Source organism: Protomyctophum bolini (assembly GCF_963924005.1).
Source record: "Protomyctophum bolini genome assembly, chromosome: 5".
NCBI lineage: Eukaryota > Metazoa > Chordata > Actinopteri > Myctophiformes > Myctophidae > Protomyctophum > Protomyctophum bolini.
Window position 1 is genome coordinate 23,773,352 of NC_137866.1, and position 25,639 is coordinate 23,798,990.

A 25,639-nucleotide genomic window follows, 5' to 3' on the forward strand; every position below is an offset into this window, starting at 1 on the left:
CCAGCCAGGCAGCACTGTCGTATGCAGGGCTCGCTGCACAGCACACATTATGGTGTCCTGATATCTCTGGTGCATAGAGCTCTGGAGATAGTGTCCGAACTGCCCGCTGGACTGCAAGGCTTATCATCTATTAGTTTAGTAGTGACCCCCTGACTGCTCAGTGCTGCACAATGTTACAATTTCAGTCATACATCTGGTCACATACAGTACTTACGTTAGCATGTCAATAGCTACACTTGGCCAAAAAGAGGTTAAACTAGATTGTTAACACACGTGTACTTGGTAAATATAGAGTAAGCCACACCGTCGGGCAAAGTGCATGTACACGTACAGGCGCTAGTTTGAGGCGGTGCTTTATGAAGAACATTTCATACTCTGTCTCTGACTGAATCGGGCGTGGGAGGGCGTCAGTCTTTCCCTCATTTGTCACATTTTGCTGTTGCCTTCTGTCCGTCGACTTGCAGCGCCCCGGCCGTTCAACTCATCGGTCGGACTCGCACTTGGAAATAGCCGGGGCTTATTATGTGGACATTCACCTACAGATTGCCAACTTGAAGTACAGCGGGGTCGACGCAGAAAGGTAACCAGCAAACCCTTAAAATAGCGCTCCAGTCATCGCACTGATTGAAGTTCAGTGCAGACTGCAGCTTTGAATAGTTGACAAATGTGAATACTGTTATTAGACCGTTCATTGCGCTGCTGTCAAGTTTCGCATCTGGAATAAGCATGTCTTTTTCAGCTTACAGTTACTGTTATAGCTGGCGTACGTTACTAAGAATGGTACGGATACACCTGCCTTAGTAAAATAATTCAGCTGATCTACAAAAAGATCAGAGCTTCTTCATGTTATTCATAGTTGAATGTACAGTAGGCTACATAGTAGGTATTGTAGCCTACTACTATTATGATAATACATTTTGTCCTATTGTGGGTTTTACTAGTGATACACGGACCGCATCAGCTGCTTTTGCAGTGTGCCATTTGGTTTCCATAAAGCTACTGAAGTTATACCTATAATGGGAATTCGTCCATCATTCTGTGCTATATTAAGAATTCTGGAAGTCATAGCCTACTAGACTCAGGAACATTCAGACATAGGCCTACTGGCCTACAGCTTTACATTTTATGTTGGGGCATAAAGTGTAAGATATCTGGGTGCAAGCCTGCAAGAGATTCCACTATTACTTTTTCTACAGGTAAATGGATTCTGCCAACAACGATAGCCTATTGATGACAAGCTACCAATCCGTAAAATAAATAAATAAACACATCTATCCCAATCCGTAAAATAAAGAAATAAACACATCTATCTATCTGTCTGTCTGTCTGTCTGTCTGTCTGTCTGTCTGTCTGTCTGTCTGTCTGTCTGTCTGTCTGTCTGTCTGTCTGTCTGTCAACACACGCACACAGACAGACAGACACACACACACACACACACACACACACGCACGCACACACACACACACACACACACACACACACACACACACACACACACACACACACACACACACACACACACACACACACAAACAATATCCTACAGATGGGTGACAAATTGAAGGGAAAAACAAAAATGTGCATTAGTAAGGTTTTTGGCCACCACATAGTCACGACAGCTTAAAGGTGCTTTGGCATAGACTCTGGAATCCTACTGGAGGGATGGAAAACCGTTCAACAACAGATATTCCCTCATTTGCCATTTTGATGATGGTGGTGGAGAGCAGGTCTAAACTCTCCCCTGGGTGTCCAAATGATGAGCATAGCATATGATTCACATCATGTGCCATGTGGATGGCATGGGGGCATTTTCATTCTGGAAGAGACCAGTCAGACCACTACCATCAGAACAGAAATATGTCAACAAAGGTGATCTGGGCTCATAGAGTAAGAGCTCATCTTACTACCATATGAATAAGGATAGTATATCTTCTAGACGCAGCTGGCCCCGTTTTGCATTTGACACAAGACCTTTACTGCATGTCATCCCCCTCTCCCCTCCCCCACCTTTACTGCCTGACTATTCACTTTAACTATCTGATGTAAAACACATAAAAATCATTCCAAATTACTTTAGAGATAGATAGATAGATAGATAGATAGATAGATAGATAGATAGATAGATAGATAGATAGATAGATAGATAGATAGATAGATAGAGATAATATTGATCAAAGTATACAAACGTATACACACCCACACCCTATACAATCATTCGGCCTGATGCAGAAGTCCCTCTTACCTAATTTTGGGGTAAAGTACTTTCTACTTTGTATTAATTTGCAGTGGCCCTTCCCTGGGACATAACATAAGTGGACCCAAACCAGGCGTCCATACCTGGAAAATGCCCCCAACTGCATAACAGACCCTCACTGTCAGGGCCAAGCATTCATGGCTGCACCGTTCTCTTGTTGTATGCCTGTATACACCCGTCGATTTGTAGACAGTATAGTGCAGGACTTATCTGACTATGATGTTTTCCTCATCTCTGTAGACCAGTCACTATGGTTCTTGCACCACTGAACTCTACACATGTGCAATGAGGGTTATAGGTGCTGCAACTATTGTCAATGGACTGTTTTTACTGACACAATCTGATCATGTCCTGCATTGACATTCTCTCTCACCTGAGAAGTTGGTCTTCTGTTACACATGCACAAGCATCATATGCGCTTTCTGACCCTATATTTGCTGATGTCTTTCCCATAGATTGAAATGAAAATGTCACTTTAGTCTAAGGTCCTATTGAAAAACTAGCCAGCCGTTTGTAAAGCCCCTATCATCAGTGCCTAAAGTAATGACCCTCCAACCTGCATAGCTGAATGGTTAGAGAGGCCGCTTTGGAAACAGAAGCTCTCAGGTTTGATTCCAGGCCGTGGCAATGTTTCGAGGTGTCCCTGAGCAAGACGCTTAAACCTTAACTATGTTCTCAAGTATGACAACTTGAACAATAATCAGCTGGGTGAAGCTGAAACTGTATTTCCCCAGTGGGATCAAATATGTCCAATTATTATTATTCATTAACAAAGAGATGTTCATTTGTTTACACCTAGTGGGTGGGAGTTAAGCTGTGATTAATATTGTTACTACTACGGTACCTTATTGTTATATATATTGTAAGCTCGCCATTCAATATCATTTGACCACATTCATGTATTAGAACTGGGGAATCTACAGTATGTGGTATAATCTGTCTGTCCATTACTGCCTTCAGGAAAGTTTTTAGTCAAGGGATCAATACTGTAGTGAATTGGCACAATTGTTAATATTTATATTAGATAGGCTACTAGAGGGCGCAAATGGACTAGAATGAGATCATCATTCTGAAGGATAAGTGATTTATAGTTTTAAGTATACTGGTTTATAACACAGATAAAATGAACAGGGATCAGTCAGCGCAAACCTTTGATTTTGGTAAAATGTCTCCACAAAAAGTCTGTATTCATGTATTAATAATAACTATGATGTTAGACTCTGTGACTGATTTAAGATTCACTTTAGCAACAGACTTGGACTGATCTCAGTGAATACACGATACAAAACACATCAACGTTGCCCTACTTGTTCTACAATAATGATGTTACAAATCCCTATTAAAGGAAATAGACATAGTGATCATTTAAATGTTATTGTTGTTTTTATTCAGATGTGCAGTACTGTTTTAATTTTGCATACAGACTGGCAAACGGGTAAAAATACTTGTGCTCTACAAGTCCAGGCTGGTTTGATGTTTTTCTGCTTTCGAGTGTATAGTATACAAGCTAGGCTGCCTCCACACAAAGCCATATTACATAAGCTATATTCAAGTCAGAACTTAGAATGATGGGCAGTACACACTTTGAAGCCAGGGAGAAAGGAAATCAGGCCTCGCCTACATTTTCCCAGAATGGTATGATTCATGCTGTGGTGAATGTTCTCTTAGTTCTCTTATTTGAATCGTGACAGTTATTCTCATTTATTTTTAGCTCTAGAGTCACCACACATGTTGTAGCTTTCACTAACTAACAACCTACTCAGACCTTAATATTACCCTGAGATGTCACAACAGTTGGAAGGGGACTAGTGGTAGCCAGGTAGACATGAAGAAGTTGAACTTTATTTGCTGTTGTTGTTCAGTTAAGTGGAATCTTACTGGTGGTTTGTAACATACAGCACAGTAAAAGCTTGACCTGAGAAATGACCTCTTGAGCATACATTCCATTTATAGTAAGGGAGTATTCCCTTGTTCGTGTAATGAGTCACAGTAGCATCTGCCTGTAGAATGCAATTTAGAAGCTGCCTCTGGTTTAGAAGGCCAAAACGTGGGTTGTGGCGTGGGTGGCGAGGTGGAGGGAAGACTCAGAGACGGTCAGAGCTCCCCCTCGTCTGGGCTGGCCTCCCTCCCTCCCTCTATATGAGTCAGTCACCCATGGCATGGCTCTGACAGAGGGCAGCTGATGGGGGAAACTCTTTCCATAGCAACAGAAATATGTTCCTCCTACCCTCTGCTAACCTCAAGTAATCTGCAAAGAATTCAGTGAAAATAATTGTTGTGATGTCAGTAGGAAAAACCAACCCTAGACGTCAGCCGTGAATTGCGTCACCGTGCAAGAGAACCCGACCCAGGCGTTTCCAACCACTGCTTGCACCTTACGAAACGGCAGATCCTTGACACAAGGCGTGGGCGTTATGACAGCTTGCACAAACATGAGCTCGCATGGAAAAAGGTCATACCTTAAAAGTAATCTTGTGTACATTGGTCGGTGATTTGGAAGGATGATGTTTAGCACTAATTATCATATGCAACCGCCTTTTAACTACTGTTTAGTTAGCAAAACCCTTTGTATCAGACAGGGTGTTGCTCCTTGTGTGGTTAGAATTAATAAACTCCAAACAGAGGTTTATCTGAGTGTAGTTATTGGCATTGCCAATTGCTGTGTTGTTCTTTGTAGTGTCCTAGTGACCAGGGACAGAACCACAACTATCCAAATTGTAGTATATTATCTGAGATTTTACAAGTCAAAATGCTTTGTCTCCACTGCATGCAGTGCTCTGAATGTGTCTGTTCCACTGTCTGTTATTGTTAAGGTTTAGGGTTAGTAAAAAGATTTTCCATGTTTCCATCAGTAATGCCTAGAATATATAGTCCACTTAGTTATTCTTAGTTATTATATTATAATAATGAAGTTACGATTATAACTAAGTTATTATATTATTATAACAAAGTGGGGAAAGGCAAATAATAGAGTAGCTAGATCAGTCTTATCTGACCGTTCTAATCGACATCACTTTGCTGTTTGTAATGCATCATTTCAAACAAGGAAAAGACAACAATTATGCCATTATCATGGTATTTTAAGACCATAGATAAAACATATATTGATATATTGCCCAGGCTTACATATAAATTCCTCAGTCAAGTCTTCTAAGCAATCTATTGAAGCTAACTAAACCCAAGACAAGAATTTGTGAGATTATTCCAACTGCAGTGAATATCGCTCGCTGCACTGGTAATGATTTCCACTCTGCATGTGAACATTGTGCATGCAAATAATTATCTAATCAGGAAGTTAGGAGTCAGATTACTCAGATAGGCTGAAATCTTGTTGTACCAGACAGTGATGATGGTACTCAGCCGGCCATCAGGGGAAACAGACACTCACAGTAAACTTAGATCAGCTAGATTGGTTTGAAGGGCATAAAAATATCAGCGTAAAATATATTTTATTGTTTGTTTGCACATAACATAGACTGCACTGCATTTTGTTTGAAAAGAACACCTGTATCTTGTGGTCATTTATAGTACAGGTTTTATGGTTGGAGTAAAGACTTGGGGGGGGGGGGAGCTTAACCCATTTAGACCTGAGAACCTGAGACCTTCTAAATTCTGACAGTTTTCTGAAAAAAACCCCATGTTTCTAGGTCAGTGGTGCTCAAGCATTTTCATGTCAAGTACCCTCAAAAATATATACGTAATTGGCCGCCGACCTCCATCTGAAAATATGTTGTTCCAGGGACCCCCCAGAAGCAACGATTTGAGTAAAACGTTCGCTCTGAAAGAATATATTTTCAAAGATTTGCGCCACATTTTCATGATTTTTCAAAAATAGCAGACCTACAGTACAAGTGTGCCACGCTATGAGCTTGTAGATATGCTATTTTTAAATAGCTAAAAGTACATAATGCTTAAAACACCAAAAGGGGTTCCCGCCAGAATGGGTTAATTTGACAATTAATATGGAAACAAGTCATAGCGGATTCCTGTGTGTGTGAGGAAGTGAGGTAACGATCTTCTAGTTGTAGCCTCACTTAGCTTTCTGTTCAGATTTCTCGCACCTGATTGGCTGCCTAAACAAAACTGCCAGGCAACGCTCTGGTAACCTTTCAAAGGAATTAAGTGGAGACAACATGACCCTTTCAGAAACCAAAGAGAGCAAGTGGTTCCATGTCAAATGGACAGAGTGGGTGTTATTCGTGATTATTTCATTTAGTCTCTCCGTTCAGCCCTGGCTGGTGTGACATACATTCCCCGGAGCCCCGTAATAATTTATTTGTTTTTGGAACACAAGTCTATGGGATTTTTGAACGAGACCTCATTTCCATGACCCAGGAGATGTGTGTCTGTCTTTTGTGTTTTTCCCAAAGCTTTAATTGAGACAGACAGGAAATGGCACGAAGTGAGAGAAGGACATATACAGCGAAGGCCCTCGGGTCGGACTAGCTCCCAGGTTGGCTGCACAAGAACTGAGACTAATGGCATGTGCTCTGTCGATGTGCATCAGTCCATCAGTTGAGCCAACCGGGGAGCCCCAAAACGTATATTCTCATGTCAGGACATCGGTATTCTATTGTTATTCTACATTTGTATAAAAGCTATAGAGGGTATGCGCATGCATAAGTGTAAGTGTGAGTGGCAATGTGAGTTTAATGTCGTTTAACGCAATGGTTCCCAAACCTTTTCATGTCAAGGACCCCCAAAATAAATAGCCTTGGAAACCGACAGCTGCTGAGCCATGTGGCCCACAGTTCAGGAGCCTATCTCCATTTTTTCTAGCATGAGGCATGCAGCTGTACTGTGAGAGAACCTGCGCAAGCTTAAGGTAGCCTATAATGATGCTCTCAGGATTCTCTTGAAGAAGCCTAGGGGTGGCAGTGCTAGTCAGCTATTCTGCGACTCTGGTCTAACCACCTTCCAGGCTCTCTTGAGAAACTTCATGTATACCAGGGGTGTCCAAACTTTTTTCAAAGGGGGCAAAATTTGAAAATATTAAAACACCCACGGGCCAACCTTACTATATCTCCTGACATAATGTAGTGACATACTAGTCTATAACAAAGTCACATAATGTAGCGTCGGACTAGTCTATAACAAAGTCACATACATGTGCATTGCATTTAAACGATTCTATTGAACTCATCATATCATCATCAATATTTCATATCAATGGTCTTTTGTCGGGTGTGTGCTGTGAACAAAAAGTGTCTCTCAGCCTTTTTTCAGCCATATGTCACATTGCCAAATGTAACCAGAGGAGCAACGTAAAAATAATAATACAAGGAAGAAGGAACAAGGAACACTGACAAATTATATTCTGGGAAATGCCCAGGTTAAAAATCCTTATGGAGGGGAAAGGAACTGGTTGGAATAACGTGTTCCTTACTTCCTTCCACGCCCCTGTCAGGTGTAAAGGAGCAACTTGGACACTGAGGCATGAAGGAAGCATGAGTTGAAGTCTGTTGGTCTCCCCAGGTTGGCGGAGGGTGTGTAGAGCCCAGGATCACATTAGATAATTGACACACGGGTGAAAAATGGGTTACAAAATCACGGGATAAAAATGTCATACGGCCCGGCTGCGGGCCGTATTACATTTATCCCAGGGCCGCATTTGGCCCGCGGGCCACACTTTGGACACCCCTGATGTATACCATACGGTAGCTTTAAATGTAGACTTGATGGGTCACATAATCACGTGATTAAGGTATTGACCAATCCCAGGTTTAGTGCTGTGAGATACAGCTCTCTTTATGTGGAAACACTGGTATGGGTGCCTTTTATAGACAGTTTTTTAGATTTTTATGAACTCCTATATTTATTAATTGTTTTGTATGTTCTTAAATTGTTTGTATGTCTTCTTCTGGCTACGGCTGTCAATAAAGTTTGAATTGAATTGAATTGAATCCCAGACCATGAAGGTAGTCTGTCTCAGGGACATCCAACCTCTGATGCATCAGCTGGGAGGCCCCTGCTGATTGGGTACCACTTTTATAGTCTTAGGTACAGTATGACTCTGCTGCAGATTGAACCCTGACCTCCTAGTCTCTGGGGAAACACTCCAGCCATGATCTCACTGAGCTCAGATGTTTTGTTTCATTCATTCCAAACACCACTAATTCCTCCCTTTATAAGCCAGATTTGGGTTAACGAACGTTCCCTTTGATTCTGGGAGCACTGCAAGGCATCTGTAAACTTGTATATGTTTAGATTGACATCATTTTTAATAGAACGTTGCATTTGCCTCTGGAACAATTAGATGATAGTGATAGCAATGAATGTGAAATGCTACATGCACTAGAGACAGAGCAACACTCGGTTGGAGACCATGAATATAAATGTAATAGTGAAATACTGAAATTAAATCATCAACTCCATCCAAACATCCAAAACGTATATTTGAACATACCGGTGAAATAGAGATAGTAATTAATAACATAATATAATAACATAACAACCTAAAATCATAATAATATTGCAATGCACAGTATAAAGTATGTGCTTACTTACTACGAGACAAAGTAAAATAAGAGACAACATACAGAGAGAGTACATGTGTTTCTTAGATTATGGCACAGCATAATATTGTGCACGCAGAATTCCGACCTCTCTCTGGCTCCCACCCCCTCGCCCCCCACCCCCCATTGTCGGTAAGGTGCGCAGTGTGTAAGCTCAGCTGGTATGTTCTTTCGCTTGCTTCAGTGTTTCATACGGCGGCATGACTAATCCGCCCCCTTTTCTTCCTTTCTCTCTTCATCTGCCGTGTCTTGCACTGGTTCTGCCGCTTGTGCACAGGCAGTTTAGTGCAGAAGCTGGAAGCAGCTACCATGTCCAGCACCCCCACCCCCACAGACCCAGAGGTGAAGGAGATTACCCCCGTCGACTTCATCCAGCTTCAGCAGTACATTGAATGTAAGTACAGTCAGACAGCCTTCCCAGATGGGAAGGCAGCTATAGCTACCCCAGTGCTTAACCACTTAAACCCTCATAGTCTTTAGTGAAACGGACCTGTTGCAGGTACTAGGAGTGAAAAAGTAAAAAACAGTAGATCTACAAGCTCAACTTGTACGTCTTGTAGATGCACACAATGAATGTGTGCATACAAGTGAGTTTGTAGATCTGCTATTTTGGCGAATGTTCTTCCCAGAATAAATAGGCATGCTGGTGTTCAAGTGGTTAACCCCCTCCCTCCCTCCCCTTCCACTTCCACCCACAAACACGCACGCACGCACGCACGCACGCGCGCACACACACACACACACACACACACACACACACACACACACACACACACACACACACACACACACACACACACACACACACACACACACACACACACACACACACTAAATTTACACTCACTTTCTTCTGCTTTCTCCTATCTAGAAGAGGCAGCTGCTGTTGCTCATGCTTGGTGTTTTGCAATCCAAGTGTCCCGTCTGTGTTTGTGCCGTTACTTGTTAGGCCTATATTCATTGTGTGCAACTGTGCATGCATGTGTGCAAAGTACATTGCATGCTCATGAATAAATAACATTAACATAATTTAATACAATAAATTATGAAGTTATCTATACACATTTCTTCTAATTATAAATTCAAATAATTAAATTGTTGGAGTAAAAATGTCAAAATGTGTGTGTGTGTGACTGTGTGTGTGTGTGTGTGTGTGTGTGTGTGTGTGTGTGTGTGTGTGTGTGTGTGTGTGTGTGTGTGTGTGTGCCTGTGTGTGTGCGTGCCTGTGTGTGTGTGTGTGTGTGTGTGTGTGTGTGTGTGTGTGTGTGTGAGTGTGTGTGTGTGTGTGTGTGTGTGTGTGTGTGTGTGTGTGTTTTTCCCCAGACTGCAGCCGGAAGGTGAAAGACGTGCTCAGTGAATTTGATGCAGAAGGCAGTCTGGCCCAACACAGACACGGAGAGGTCAGGAGATAATAATATGCCCTGCGTTTTTATCACCAGTGCACAACTCTGTGTAATTTAACTCTGAGAGTGTATATATGCCTACAAATGTGACAAAATGGGCCGGTGTCCATTTGTCTTGTACAGTATCCATTTGTGCACAGGGTCCATTTGTACACTCTCTCAGAATTACAAATGGATAAGAACAGTTGAAGTAGCTCTCTTTAGTATACTGTTGAGAGCAAAGAGCATGTGTCTGACTGTGATGGTTTCCCAACCCGTGGGTCGCGACCGAATGGCTGGGAAATGGAAATTAAGAGTTTACATAGTACACATAGTACATGCATAAACTTTCCTTAATGATTAGATCTGGTTTCAGTATGCATTCATGACTTACAAGTATATTCTCTATTATTAAGGTTATTTTTGCAGTCAATTAGTATTGGGGGTGGGGAAGGGGGGCATGAGGGCAGGGTGGTCGCGAGACATGGCCAAAGCATTTCCGGTGGTCTCCAGCCAAAAACTTTGAGAACCCCTGAAGTATTCTACAGTAAATTGTACAGTGAGTCACCACGTATATTTATTATTGAGACTTAAGCTGTCTATGAGTAATGTCTGTAGTGCTGTCCAACTGAGGTTGCAAATGCAAATTAGCCCTTTAGTTTATTGCCCACGCAGCAGCACTCCTGAACGGCATGCTGGCTCCAACCACACAGAGTACGCTCCAATGTGACTGAAAGACACAGCCTAGCCAATACCAACAACATTGACGACATGAATAAAAACTGTTATCCATCATAAATATCGAGTAAAATGGACAAAATTGGCACACTGTATTCAACTACTATATGGTATGAGTCTTTCACGGTAAATGTCAGTCTGATTAATTGAAAATGTAGGACCCCAATGGAAACAAGCCTTAGGCTTTAGTGCTTTCTTGGGCTATTTAATCCTCTTATGCAGATCTACTTTCTTGTGCTTATTCTGCAAACTGTTAATGTTTTCAATCAATCAATCAATCAATCAATCAATCAATCAATCAATGCCTTCCAGCGGCTCGACTGTCTTGCAATGACATTATTTATGACTGTTAGCTTTGTAGGTTATCGACGAGGGTAATGGAATAACAAGTCAACAAGAAATGGGTTTGTGGCTCACTATTTATCCAGGGAGTACTAATTGCTAGATCGGAGATCCCTGGAGCTAATTATCAAATGCAAATAGCATGTCAGACTCAAATCTTTTTTGAGGATGTTTGCCTTTTGTTGCATATTACTTCATTGCCTGAATAGTAGGCTTACTTTGATTTAAAAGTTTGTGGGAGAAATAAAACTTTAAAAGAACCACTTATGGAGCGTGATTATGGTAGTTATTCAGAGTTTTCAGACCACATAATTGCAACATCCCAGGCCCATTTCCGATTTAAGACTTGTGTCGCCTGTCTTGTGTCCTTACCCATCTCATCCCTCAATTTCCTGTCTCTTTACTATCCTAAGTAAAGCAAAAAACTGCCACTTACACTTACTGTACACTTAAAACCCCACTTACCGTATATGCATGTGTACACTTAAAGTCAGAATCATGCATTAGCATTGTGAGTAGTAACAGTAAATCTTCCCTTGCTCCTCGATCAATTCCAGTGCATCAACGAGGAGGGCTTTGGTCTGTTCCTGAAGACCTATTTAGAAGACGAAGGCTTCCCCGTGGATCTCTGCCAGAGGCTCTTCCGCTCCTTTCCCAACTCTGAGCATGAGGACACTGCCAGTGAGATTAATATGCTTCAAATATAGGCATAAACACTGTCTTTCCTCCTTAGTCAGCGTTATTTAGAGCCTGTATGAAGTTACAACCTTTTATCAACTGAACATGTGTGTACAGTACAGTACAGTACTGGGCGTGCAGGTATGGTAACTGGAGCATTCGTCTTCCTTGTAGAAGAGGTCTTCCTGAAGGACGTCTCTTGTTACTTCTCTCTGTTGGAGGACGGCCAGCCCAGAGACAAGCTGGAGTGTGAGTTGTTCTTTTCTCTCTCTCTCTCTCTCTCTCTCTCTCTCTCTCATACTGCTGCAGGCTTTTCCCCAAAGACTTATAGATCAGGGGTTTTCAACTGATTTATGAACCAGGGACCACCACCCACCACCCTGACTGAAGAATCAACCTGGGGACCACTGTTGTGTTGGGTGGGGGGATATGGGCGTGGTGTGTGTGTGTGTGTGTGTGTGTGTGTGTGTGTGTGTGTGTGTGTGGGGGGGGGGGGGTTAAATGTTGACAGTTAAGGGCTTTGTTTAATTTGAGGTGAATTAAATCAAGCCCTTAAGAGCCAGTAATTTAACTGGCATATGCTAGTCGTCCGGAGTTATTCCTTTCCCATGGTTGCCCTTACTCTGTTCTCTTAACCTTCCATATTAAACTCATAGATAGCAGACACATGTGATTGTATGATTATATGGGAACATTTCCTAATAGACTGATGTTGTCAGTAACTGACAACATTGATGACATACATCACCAGGTCATTTAATGAACTAGTTCGTTTCCCAACTAGTGGTCGATAAAAATCACACCTGTGTGAACTGAGTGGTGCAACTCCCCTCTCCCCCTGCCTCTCTCTCTCTCTCTCTCTCTCTCTCTGTAATAAGCAGGCAACAGTGCAACACTATCTCTCTCTCTGTTTCTGGCACAACAGCGCCACTGGTACTCTAAACATAGTCGCATAGTCCCGGACGTTGTTGTTCCTTGGAGTGGTTGCACCACTCAAAAACATACTAAATGCATGGTCAGGGACCACATGCAATATACCTTCACAGACCACCAGTGGTCCACGGACCACCAGTTGAAAACCTCTGACTTAGATGAATTAGACTGGTTTCCAATGCTTTCTTTTCCATCTCTCCTCTTCTCCAGTTGCTTTCAAACTCTATGACAGAGATGGAAATGGAGTCCTTGACAGCTCTGTAAGTCATAGGAAATCTCTTTTTTTGCATGCTGCTGGCAACACCAATAAAAACAAAACAAAAACAACAACCATTGATCTTGTGGTGATTCACCCACAAGCTCAAATTCCAACTCAATTTGATTTTCTTGACAAACTAAGTATTTGCTTCTGAACTCATAGGAAGTGGACAGGATCATAGCTCAAATGATGCATGCTGCAGATTACCTTGGCTGGGATGTGTCAGAGCTCAGACCGGTAAGTCCCAGTAATATATATTCATAAACGAAAGCTTGCTTTAAAGTTTGAAACAAATGAATGTCTGCACATGACCCTCAGCTATACAAGGGATAGTGTGCAGTGAGGCGTTTATAATTGTCGCCTCACCCTGTCAGGGTTTATGTACAGTAAGGGTCCAGGGATAATGAACAGATACCTTACTGAGATATGAACCAAGACAGGGTGATGCAGGACCCCTATATAAAGCATTTGGGGAAAATAACCAATCTACAAGCTCACAATGTATTGCATTGCGGCTATTTTCGGCTAATATGTGTGGTGTATAGGGAAAAAAGGAGGGGGCCTATAGACCCCTGGAGGACTTCGGTCAACAAAGTATGTAAATAGGATTTAAGTAGTTAAACTATTCCTCATTTTGCTTTTTTCCCCCACACACACAGCTCTTAAATACCTTTTAGATTGGTATTGCAGTATTGCAGTAGGCTATTAATCATCGCTCATTCCCTACTAGTTATGTTACAATGAACAATGAACAGGTGCTCAAAGTGGGGTCATGGGACCCCAGCAGTCCTTGATGGGGTTCCAAGGGGTCTCCAGGCTTATTGCCTACTATTGTAGGCAATAACATGAATCGCTCATTGTACCACAACCAGATGAGTGATGAATGATGAACATCTGCTGCAATACAAATCTAAGGTTATTAGGAGCTGTACGTGTGTGTGTATGTGTGTTAATTGGATGCCAACAACCCACTGCCATGCCATTAGGTGCTGAAGGACATGATGACAGCAATCGATGCTGACAGCAGCGGCACAGTATCTCTGGACGAGTGGGTGGAAGGAGGCATGAACAATGTTCCCTTACTGGTCTTACTGGGACTAAAGGTACGTCAAATTATCATGCCAAGCCAAAAGACAGGGAAGTGGAGATTATGTTGTTGTTGTGTGTGTCTGTCTGTTCGTGCACGTGTGCAGCTAATTTCAGACACCGCTGGGCTGATCGGCATGAAAGACCAAGGAAAAAAAACACCATACCCAAAATGTTTCAAATCGACCTGATGGTGGTGCTATAATTGAGCCACATTGAGAGTTGTAAGCAGACCTGCAGTTTTTTTGGAAGGTTGTCGCACGGAATGTATATCGAAACCACCGGCGTAGGGTCCATTGGGCCACGCGGGCCGTGGCCCAGTCAGTTTAGAGCTGGCCCAGTCTAGCTTCGAAGAAACAAGAAAAACAACAAAAGATAGCCTACTTTGGCAGCCATTGTGCCTTTGATGAATTGAACATGGTGGACCCTCTTGTAAACAAGTGTAATGCTTAATTGGGTCGTCCACTCACAGTTAACAGTCTTTGTATTGAGTTTGTGCTTGAAATGTAATTCTGCAAACTGTTAATAAATATTTCAATCAATCAATCAAAAGTAGGCACAAGGGCTGTTCACACTTCACACCTATCGGCGGCCGGGGATGCTAGTTTGCCCAGTCAATCATTTGATCCACTCTACGCGCCTGATCGAAACTGAATGCTGATCTTGATAAGATCAGAAATGTATTTTAGGCCTAAACCATTCCAATGCTTTATCAGACAGTAGTATTTTTAAATCAAGCATCACAGTGACTACAACAGGATTTCTGGCCCGTTTCGTGGTTTTTAAACAATTGAAGCTGAGCACTGACTTTAATCATTCTTCCTGGGCTCCAAAAACAATTACTTCAGTTATGTCTATGTTTAACTGAAGATAATTCTAGTACATCCGATAATTCTGTTATGAGCCAGGAAACAGACAGGAGACCCCTACCTGAGGATCAGTGACAGCGTTCTGCATACTAAGGAACTAATTAACTAACTGGTAGCCAGGCAGGCCAACCCATGCCTGAAAATCTGCCCTGTTGTCTTCATAGGAAAAAGTGCCCTTTTATTTTGTGCACATAATTATTTTCCTCTCATTTATACATCTGTTGCGGGTCCACAGTTGCTCAACTCAAATGTATTCGGAGTAGGATTGGTACTGATCCACAATGCAGTAAAATAGCAAATGAAGTCATCAGCACTCACAAATAAGTATGTAAGACTTTTAATAATGCACAGCAGCAGATGGAAATAGCCTCAGGCCTTCCTCAGCTTTTCTGAGACGTGTGGGTGTGAAGTCTGGTTTTATATAGGACATGGCGACCACGTCTCATGCATATCAAAACCAAATGTATGATATTTTTCTGTGGATAGACTTTTTAATGGGTTAATCCACTTCAAATGTGAAGCCTATCTATTCATCATTATCATCCATATGTTTAACTAATATATACTATCTAATGAGCATGTACACTTTCATGGATTGTGTCTAGATTGGTTAGCTTCTCTGGTTTCTAAATTTGCTACTGTCCTCCATGAATAGGCTATTTTTGGGGAGAGGGGGAGAGACCATCTGCCCTCCCAAAAGTATGTGCACTGCCCTGCTTGGAGGCAGGCCATGTAGTCTACAATACAGTGCACAGGATCTATTAAATTAAATGCATTTTCTTATATAATACGGTATTTGGAGAGGGTTTCGGCAAATAAACTGGGTACGTTTGTGCACTTGTTTCCAGGCCTATACACTCTTGCTGGTAGACTCACTAGACTGACTGTAAACTATAAAGACTGACTATAAACTGACTTCTATGATTTTTGTCTTCCATCTGACAATACCTGGGTTTCATCTATTCAGCCTTGCTATAGGGCTTATTCTCCTTGCCTCCTTGCCTAACTGACACTTTGATGCTTCGTGATTCAAACTGGTGCTAGACAGGGAAATAAATAGCCATGTCTCAGCCATATGGATGAGAGCACAGGCTGGTATCATTAGAGCCAATAAAAGCGTATAATCTTGTGTTAGTATTTGAGATTAGTCATGGTGAATTAAAAGACGAATGCATGGTGGTGTAACTAATAATGTAATGAGTGGGTGTCTGTGAAAATGCAGGCTGTGGTGACAGCGTAATACAGTAGCTTTATAAAAGGCTTTGTGTAATGCAGTTAATGTCTATGGTGAAAGTGAGACGCGCGAGAAGGTCCTGGGTTCGATTCCCACTGGGGATGCTGGGGGGCGTGTTCTCTCCTCCGCATCATCAATGCCCATACCCTAGGTGGGGTTGGCAAAAGGGCCTTTCTGTGTGGAGTTTGCATGTTCTCCCTGTGTCCTCTGGGGTAGGTAGTGGGTACCCTCACAAAAAACATGCAGTAATTCTGGTCTCTAAACTGCTTCCCCCACTGGCCAGCCGGGAAAACTCCCCTCTGTCAGGTGAAAAAGAAGCGGCTTGGATTACTCATGCATTGAAGGAAGCATACGGTCAGTCCGTTGCTCTCCCCAGGTTGGCAGAAGGAGTGTAGCACCCAGGATTACATTAGACAATTGACACTGGGTTAAAAAAAATCGTTTACAAAAATCGTTGGATAGAAAAAAAGAAAGAAAGTGAGATGTGCTATACATGTTCATGTTAAGTCCTTGTTTAACAGGCAAAGTTCAGCAAGTCTGCAAAATTCGTTTCACTCTTGTGTACTATGTACCTGTAACAATACAGTACAACCTTGAACCTTGCCCATGCTTTGGATGGTTTGACACTGATATACTGGTCATTGCTGCAAACGATGACTCAAAATAATATTTAGCATCTACTTATAAACTACAACGCGATTCATTGATTGAGACTACTGTATATTTCAAAGGCCTCTCTTGAGAATGAGACCTCAGGTCTCAATTAGATTACCTGTTTAAATAAAGGTTAGAACATAATTTAGTAAAATTGTTTTAAGGGAGGGTCTGCCAGACTCTGCCTTCAGGGATCTCAATATATGAGCATATGAGGCGTGTGAGATCCGTGCGGTGGCCCAAACTCTAGTTTTATAAATTTGCCAAATGAAGCATTATATTGTTGATACACACAAGGACAGAGCATACCGTGCGTGCGTGCGTGCGTGTGCATCATGTACATAATGTCAAACCCAACCCAAACCCCTGATATATAATAATAATATAATAATAATAATAATAATAATAATAATGAAATGTGTTACTTATCTCACAGATGACTCAACGGGATGGTCAGCACCTCTGGAGGATGAAGCATTTCAACAAGCCAGTTTACTGCAACGTGTGCCACAGCATGCTCCTTGGACTGAGGAAACAGGGGCTGTGCTGCACATGTCAGTACCTCAACTGCACCAGCAGGGGGCGATTCTGTACTAGAAAAAAACACAAGCACCACTAAGGAACTGCATATAGTCATTAGTACACTTTGAATGTATTTATTCATTCAATTTAACATCATAGTGTTTAGTTACAGTAAAATCTTCAGTGTTTATTGAATTAATAAACACTCTGGAATTTACTGTGTATTTTTTTGTTACAGTTTATTTACTTAAGACCATTATGCATCAAGTCAAGTTCTTCATAATTATGTGAACATAATAGCAATAAATAGATTGTGATTCTGATGTGTTTCCTTATTCAGGTTGCAAATACACGGTCCATGGACGCTGTGCCAACAGCAACCCTGCCCCCTGCACCAGGACCTACGTCAAGTCAAAGAAAGAAACAGGGGTATGTACGATGCATGCCCTGTCAACATTTACACTGATATCAAGTTCAACAGTCAACTCAATAGACATTTTTCATGGCAACCATATGGACATGAAATGGCAGGATAAACACCAATGATAGTGATACTAATTTACCCTCTACCCTCTGGCATCCTTTTTTGTCAGGGCTGGTATGGCCGACTTTACGGGATTGGCTCAGTTACATTTATTGTAGTAGAGCCTTTCCAGTGAAAAGCATGAACAATAGCAGCACCCCGAGTCTGACACTTTTTACATGAATCGGAGACCTGACTGGAATATTTGTTAAACACCTGTTCTTATCCTCTTTTTCATGTAAAAATGGCTGCTGTCTATTGACCATATTCACATTAGAATCCCCCCTCCCCATGCCCTCATTTCAACCTCATCAGCCATCTTCACACACTTGGTCGAACATGAACATATTTTTTCTTTGAAATGTATATAGTGGAGTGAAAGAAATACTGTAACTTTAGTATCCAAAAACACAAATACCCACAGCAAATAAAGTACAGATACTCTCAAAAATGTGCTCAAGTAAACGTACTTAGTTACTGTCCACCACTGCTTTCAGATAGCAGCACACGACTGGGTGAGTGGGAACTGTGACTCAGGGAAATGTGATAAGTGCCAGAAGAAGATTAAGAGTTACCAGGGCTTAACGGGCAAGCACTGCGTCTGGTGCCACACCATGGTGAGCAATGAATCATCATGCTTGGCAGAACGTTCCCCGTTCTGACATTTATGACCATTTTATCTTTTTGTCTAGTTGACACTTGTTTTGAGGTTCTCGGATATGACCGTATTTTCCCATCATTGTGAGTCCCTCTGAATGTAATGTCGTTGCTGTTCCAGCGCCATGATGAGTGTGCAGACCTGGAACCATCACAGTGCACCTGTGGACTTCTCAGAGACCATATTCTGCCACCCTGGGCAATATACCCTGTTGTCAAGGTAGAGAGTCACAACCTGGAGGAAAGACACAGTATGTCTACAGCAGCACCAGAACATACACAGTCAAATCCTCAGTGTTAATTTTATAGAAATGGAACCAAATGGACTCGGCAGAGTTCAATTAACACTAAGGATAATAATAATATTAATAATAATAATACTTTATTTGTATAGCACCTTTCATGACATGAAATGCAGCTCAAAGTGCTTTACAGAGCAATGGAGAAAAAGGGGAAAAAAGAAAAGAAAAGCAAGGCATAAAACATTAAAATAATAGCAGTAATGCAATACAATGAGGACATGAATAACAAGGAAAAGATCAACTAAAAGCAAGAGTATAGAAGTAGGTCTTGAGCTGTGCTTTAAAAATGTCTACAGAGGCTGCCTGTCGAAGGTTCAGTGGGAGTTTGTTCCATGCCATCGGACCGTAGAAGCAGATAGCTGCTTCACCGCGTTTTTTAGTTGCCATTTTTTTGGGCACAAACCTGAGGGGGGCGGTTGGGACATATTTAGGCAGGCAGTCACGTAGGTAGGAAGGTGCAAGACCATTGAGAGCTTTATAAACAAGTAAAATATATTTTTAATAATCCTAAAAACAACCAAAAGCCAATGCAGTGAAGCTAAAACTGGAGTAATGTTCTCTCATCTTAGTTTTAGTCAAAACTCTGGCTGCCGCATTTTGGACAAGTTGTAGTCTGTCAGTTGTTTTCTTTGGCAGTCCAGAAAAAGTGCAGTGCATTGCAGTAATCAAGCCGAGAAAAAACAAGGGCGTGGATCAGCGTTTTTGCGTCGTCTAATGACTGATAGGCTCTGATTGGTGCAATATTTCTAAGGTGAAAAAAGGTAATCTTGGTAACATGATTAATGTGTGAATTAAATTTCAATTCAGAATCAATAATGACGAATAATTGATTAATATAATCCAATAATGGCAAAGACAGTTTGGATTTGGTATTGTATTTGTCTTTTGCACTTTCATTTGGCACCCTCCACTGATTTTGTATTAGGTTTTAAATTAAATGTCCCCACAGAAATTAACAGAGTAATGTTAAGTAAGCTGGGAGGTAGGGATTCTCTATGGGTTCCTCCATTGTGCAATTATACACTCAGCATCTCTCTGATTGGCATTCTTGAAACATTGGGATGAGAAATGTTAGATGTACCTCAACTGGTACTGTCATTGTTACAACAACAAATTTGAAGTTAGGTGGTTAGTTATCTCTCTCAACTACAGATAACATGACTGTGTGTGTGTGTGTGTGTGTGTGTGTGTGTGTGTGTGTGTGTGTGTGTGTGTGTGTGTGTGTGTGTGTGTGCGTGCGTGCGTGCGTGCGTGCGTGCGCCCACACAACGACCTAGTGCAACCACCTAGTACACCCTTCAAAGTAAATAGCAGGAACTGCCAACAGCACATATCATTTGTGATTCTTTGCTTCCTGATGTCGAAAAGGTTCTGTTTGTTTCCCTGAAGGAGAGACAAAACAACCTGAAGAATGGATGCTCCAGTTCAGCAGAGGACAGTGACATCAACACCACCCCTGATGGACAAGTACTTCAGGTACTGTGCTGTGCATTATATTTCTACCAATCACGCCATTCTATACACTGCAGCATGGATGTTTATATTTACATTGGACCGGCCTATACATTCCCAATGTAAACCAATGTCCTAATATAGTAATATTCATCTATTGCTCGACAGATTAATCCTGTACCAAACACTCACCCGCTTCTAGTATTTGTGAACCCTAAAAGTGGAGGCAAACAGGGAGAAAGGTGAGCCAAAAGAGCAATGTATTCTATAAAAAGTATATATATATATACAGTATATACACTCTCTGAGTCTCTATACTGTATGTGTGTGTTTATCTATAATATATGCCTTACACAGGTTTAATGTTTGTCTTTAGTTCAAAGTTCAAAGTTCCCGCATTGACAATGAAGGGAAAATGTACGTCATAATGTGTCGTTTACGTCATATTGTCTCTTTATTGTTAATGGCGTTTAAGGTTTGTGTTGGCACCGTTTGTTTGATATCACCATTACATCACCTAATCAACATGACTTTGATATATTAGCGCCCCTCACTTCACACAGGTGTGATCTTTTTGTATTTCAGAGTGCTGCGTAAATTTCAGTATTTGCTGAATCCGCGGCAAGTGTACAACCTCTCAAATGGTGGCCCTGCACCAGGGTAAGACAGTGAACTATAGGAGCACTTTGTAGTTTTGTGCTGTTGATCGGTTACCACTGCCATTTGTAATTCCTTTTTGAAAATAACTGTTTATCAGTCTATTTTAGACCAGTTTGGTTTTGCTTTCTTTCAGTCTGAGTTTCTTCAGAAATATGCAGGATTACAGGATCTTGGTCTGCGGGGGAGATGGTACAGTGGGCTGGATTCTTGATGCAATAGGTAAGAAGAATGGATTTCAGGTAACCTAACACACATCAGTCCCATAAAATAGCACCTCATTTATACTTTATGTGTGACAGAGACGAAATGTTTTTATGATCGTCATGGGGACCCGCCCCACCTTCCCCCACTACCATGTATTTATTCCCTCTAGAGGGGCACCGAATGAAAATGATTTATGTTAACAACTTCTCTCTTCTTGAAATCAGACAAAGCCAATCTTCTGGTGCGGCCACCTGTAGCCGTGCTACCTCTTGGCACAGGAAACGATCTGGCACGGTGTCTGCGATGGGGAGGAGGTGAGAATTTGTGGTGGTATTATTTTCCTTATTTCTGCACAATGACAAAAAACAACAGTAACAACAACAGGATCACTTTCCGGCACCTGTTCTGTTGCCAATGACACACTGTAGCTGTGTCTGTCTGGCATGGCCATTATGGTATGCCGTGTGACTGAATGACTTAATGATGAACCAGAACATAGAGAAAGATGACCCAGCTTGGTTCGGGACCGCTTGGATCCTTGTGGGCTCGCTAAGGCAAGCACACCAATCCTACCGACACAGTGAGCCCACACTGTTTCTTCAGGAACGGTACTTTTTTTGGTTGTAACTCACTTTTGTGTTCTTGTGGTCTTTCTGCTGTGTAGGATACGACGGTGTGGATTTGAGTCGAATCCTTAAAGATCTAGAAGGTAGCACCCAAGTGCTTATGGACCGCTGGAGTGTGCAGGTCATCATAGACGAGGACCATGAGAAGGGTGACCCTGTACCATATGAAATCATCAATAACTACTTTTCTATCGGAGTGGTGAGTTAAAATGGCAGACTAAATTAATTAGGCAAAAACACACACTTCAATCTTTGGCCTCATGGTGTATATTTCTATGCGTTGACAGGATGCCTCCATTGCACATCGGTTTCATACAATGAGGGAGAAACATCCGCAAAAATTTAATACTAGGTACGTGTGCTGGATTGTGGAACCTAATACCTAACAAAGAATTAGAACTGTTGTCTCTCAACTCTCATTGATGTTCACGATATTTCTGTTTTGTTGAACATTTTCTTTTTGAGTTTTCTGTATGTGAGTTTGCGAACACAGAACCAGCAACGTCAGCTTTAGTGGACTCATAGCACTCATTTTTGTTTTGATAAAATACCTCTAACACATACTATTATTACACTCTTTATGGCTCCAGAATGAAGAACAAGCTGTGGTATTTTGAATTTGCTACTTCAGAAACCATCTGGGCTTCCTGCAAGAAGATGAACGAGTGTCTAACGATTGAGGTCTGTCACTGAAAGAAAGCGTTTCTGTTCTCTTACACTCTGGAGAGTTAACTCTTAATATTAAAGTCCAACACCTATGCTATTCTGCTGTGTTACTGTGTGCATATAGTGCTGTGGTAAACCACTGGATCTCAGTGGCTCCGCTCTAGAGGGGATTGCTGTCCTGAACATTCCCAGCATGCATGGTGGCTCAAACCTGTGGGGCGAGACCAGGAAAGTGGACACCAAGAGCTCAATGAGTCAAGAAGAGGACGAGGTGATTGTGGAACGAGAGGCTCTGAAAGTTACCTCACAAGGTAGTGTGCTATATCTTTGAACTATACTGGTGTAGTCCATAAGAGGGCGCATGTGAGATTATTCAAAATATCTTCATTCAGTTGACCATTACATGCAGTAATGTATAATAACGCTGTATACTGACTATGGTTGTAAGCTCAGGTTATAGGCCTATGTTTTTTGACATGAATTTCAGCATCTAAATATGTTCTTCTTGAACAAAAAATGTTGCATTGGCTTCCCTTCAGTATAATCGCCTTGTTTTGCCAGATGTCAGCGACCGTCGATTAGAGGTGGTTGGGCTTGAAGGAGCCATGGAAATGGGACAGATATATACGGGCCTCAAAAGTGCTGTGAGGCTGGCACAGACATCCCAACTCACCATTAGGTAAGCTATGAGCACATGGACATGCCCAGGCTTGCCAGTGTCAATAGCTGGACCCTTAAACCGTGTTCACAGCTCGTTAGGTGACTGTGAGTGAGAGCTAAAGATGACCCCTAGGTGCCACTTAACATAACAACAATCATGCAAAAAGGAATGAAGGATTTTATTTTGCCACATGGGATCACATTTCAATTGCATAAGAGGGAAGTTAGTGTAATAAAGGTCCATGGAACAGGAAAGCTTTTTGAAATGTGGTGGAATCTCTCGAAGAACAAGGCACCCCAAGCAAGGATGACAGACCAATCTACATTAACGATATGGGAGATTAAACGGCAAACACATCGGTATTGGCCGATTTTAGTTGTTTTTAGATTAATCGTCATCGGTTCGATTAATTAATCAGTCCGATTAATCGGTCTGTCTTTATAGATAAACAAGCCCAAAGTAAGAGCTTGAACAGATCTACAAGCTCACAGTATTAAATATAAAGGTATTTAAGTTAAATGCGGCACATCGGCACATCCCTAATCTGCATGATTTATTCAGCATAAGTACTCGTTACATACAACATTGTAGGTTTAATCTAGCACAAGAAGGCGGAAGCAGCAGGCAGCTCCCATATAGTTCCTGGGTGCTTTCTTATATACCCTCTTATCATTTCCTATCAGGCAGAATAAGACACAAAATGTTTCAATATGAGCATTCTGCCTCCATCATCAGAATTCATGTTACAGTCCTAATATGTCCAGTCTGTTCTCATATCTCTGTTTGAATCACACTATCAAAGAACCTTTAGACACAAGTGTCATATGGCTGGTCATTGGCCCCTTTTCCACCAAAATAACTTTGGTTCTAGAACCGGTTCCGTTCTAGATCATTGGAACCTTGGTGCTTTCACGGAACCGTCTGCCATTTCTTTGGTTCCAGTTCTGAACCAACTTTTATGGTTCTGATTCTGAACTAATTCATTTTCAGTGGAAAACACTCTGAACTGGTTCAATATTAGGTGGGAAAAAATAACTGAAACAGTTGAACTCCATCGTCCAGTTCGGGACGTGTCACAATTGGCACCTTTTCAACTGGGGTTGAAAAGGTCGTGTCTGGACGTGTCACAATTACGTGGGAAAAAAAGAACTGAAACAGTTGAACTCCATCGTCCAGTTCTGGACGTGTCACAATTGGCACCTTTTCAACTGGGGTTGAAAAGGTGCCAATCGTGACACGTCCAGAACTCCAGATATAGGTGTCATCATGTTTCTTCATTCTTAATATACAGTGGTGGAAAAAGTACAAAAATATTTTACTTAAGTAGAAGTACTGATTCTCTACTTGAAAATTACTTAAGTAAAAGTACAAAGTGCCCATTAAGAAAGTTACTTAAGTAAAAGTATAAAAGTACGTCAAATAAAATGTACTTAAGTACAAAAATTTACCCGGCGTAAAATGTACTTAAGTATAAAAGTAAAAATTACAAAGTACAAGTACAAAGTACAAAATACAAAATTATTTTCAAAATGAATACAAAGAAATGAATTTCCAAAATTGTCATCCTGTCAAAAGCTTTATTCCAAAAAATTAAATAGCATACAAATACTTTTTTTAGGAACTATAGTTCAGTTCACAGTTGTTGATTTTTAAAATGAACTAGTTCCGTTCATAGTTCATCTAATCAACTATTATAGTTATTTTTCGTTCTTTTTTTGCTTTAATTTTTATATATTTTTTACATTTTACAAAAATTGCTCTTTTGCAATGTGAAATGCCACCGAATTATTTTTCCTTCTCTATATGGGCTTTTGCATGCTTTTATTGTGAAGGCAAAAGTTTCTGAACGTTCTCAGAGCCTGCATCTCCGCATGCTGGGGTTGGCTGATCTACAAGCTCACAACGTGTCCGGACGCGACGAGTTGTGAGCTTGTATATCAGCTATTTTCAGCACGGAACACTTTGTACGGCGAAGAATAAATTCTTCGACAATCAGACCAATGCTTCATTCACTGTGGAAGAGAGATGTCTTTTGTTGGCCGTTCGTGGCGATATTATGGACACGTACCTCCTCGAAGCGATAATAACCAACTAAGCTATTGGAAGCTATTTTTCGTGGCACATTATGTGTGTACAACAACAAGTTCCCTCAGTGTTTGTGTTAGGAGTTGGGACAGTGTCTGCTGTCTGTCAGCGTGCATGATCATGCAGTAGCTAGATGCGCGCTCCAGTGACGGCTGAGAAAGATTAGTTAATTTGTGTCGGATAGGGACTTATTGGTTGGTTTTCCGCTAGGACAGAAATAAAAAATCCTTCTGCTAAGACTGTGTCTCGGTCATCCATGTTGAATGCGTGTGACAAAACACAGTGTGTGCGTCTTGCCGTCTTCAAAGCAGGCCAGGCAGCAGAACACAACTCCGCC

At 41.5% G+C, this 25,639-nt stretch overlaps 1 protein-coding gene across 2 annotated transcripts in view; it reads left to right on the top strand.

The window, feature by feature from the left end:
* The first annotated feature begins 378 nt into the window (after positions 1–378).
* dgkaa (diacylglycerol kinase, alpha a) overlaps positions 379–25,639 on the top strand; it is a 27,617-nt gene continuing 2,356 nt past the window's right edge. Inside the window, exons 1-22 of one of the 2 annotated variants that reach the window (XM_080763723.1) lie at positions 379–580; positions 9,051–9,163; positions 10,093–10,169; positions 11,789–11,912; positions 12,084–12,158; positions 13,053–13,102; positions 13,264–13,338; positions 14,088–14,204; positions 17,381–17,498; positions 17,807–17,895; positions 18,487–18,606; positions 18,768–18,866; positions 20,338–20,424; positions 20,569–20,642; positions 20,986–21,060; positions 21,194–21,279; positions 21,489–21,578; positions 21,929–22,089; positions 22,178–22,242; positions 22,481–22,571; positions 22,681–22,867; positions 23,118–23,235. In XM_080763723.1, coding sequence (XP_080619849.1) covers positions 9,079–9,163; positions 10,093–10,169; positions 11,789–11,912; positions 12,084–12,158; positions 13,053–13,102; positions 13,264–13,338; positions 14,088–14,204; positions 17,381–17,498; positions 17,807–17,895; positions 18,487–18,606; positions 18,768–18,866; positions 20,338–20,424; positions 20,569–20,642; positions 20,986–21,060; positions 21,194–21,279; positions 21,489–21,578; positions 21,929–22,089; positions 22,178–22,242; positions 22,481–22,571; positions 22,681–22,867; positions 23,118–23,235 — 2,063 coding nt within the window. In that variant the 5' untranslated portion in view covers positions 379–580; positions 9,051–9,078. Of the gene's footprint in view, positions 581–9,046; positions 9,164–10,092; positions 10,170–11,788; positions 11,913–12,083; positions 12,159–13,052; positions 13,103–13,263; positions 13,339–14,087; positions 14,205–17,380; positions 17,499–17,806; positions 17,896–18,486; positions 18,607–18,767; positions 18,867–20,337; positions 20,425–20,568; positions 20,643–20,985; positions 21,061–21,193; positions 21,280–21,488; positions 21,579–21,928; positions 22,090–22,177; positions 22,243–22,480; positions 22,572–22,680; positions 22,868–23,117; positions 23,236–25,639 lie in introns of both variants that reach the window. The other variant, XM_080763722.1, reaches the window with a different exon arrangement.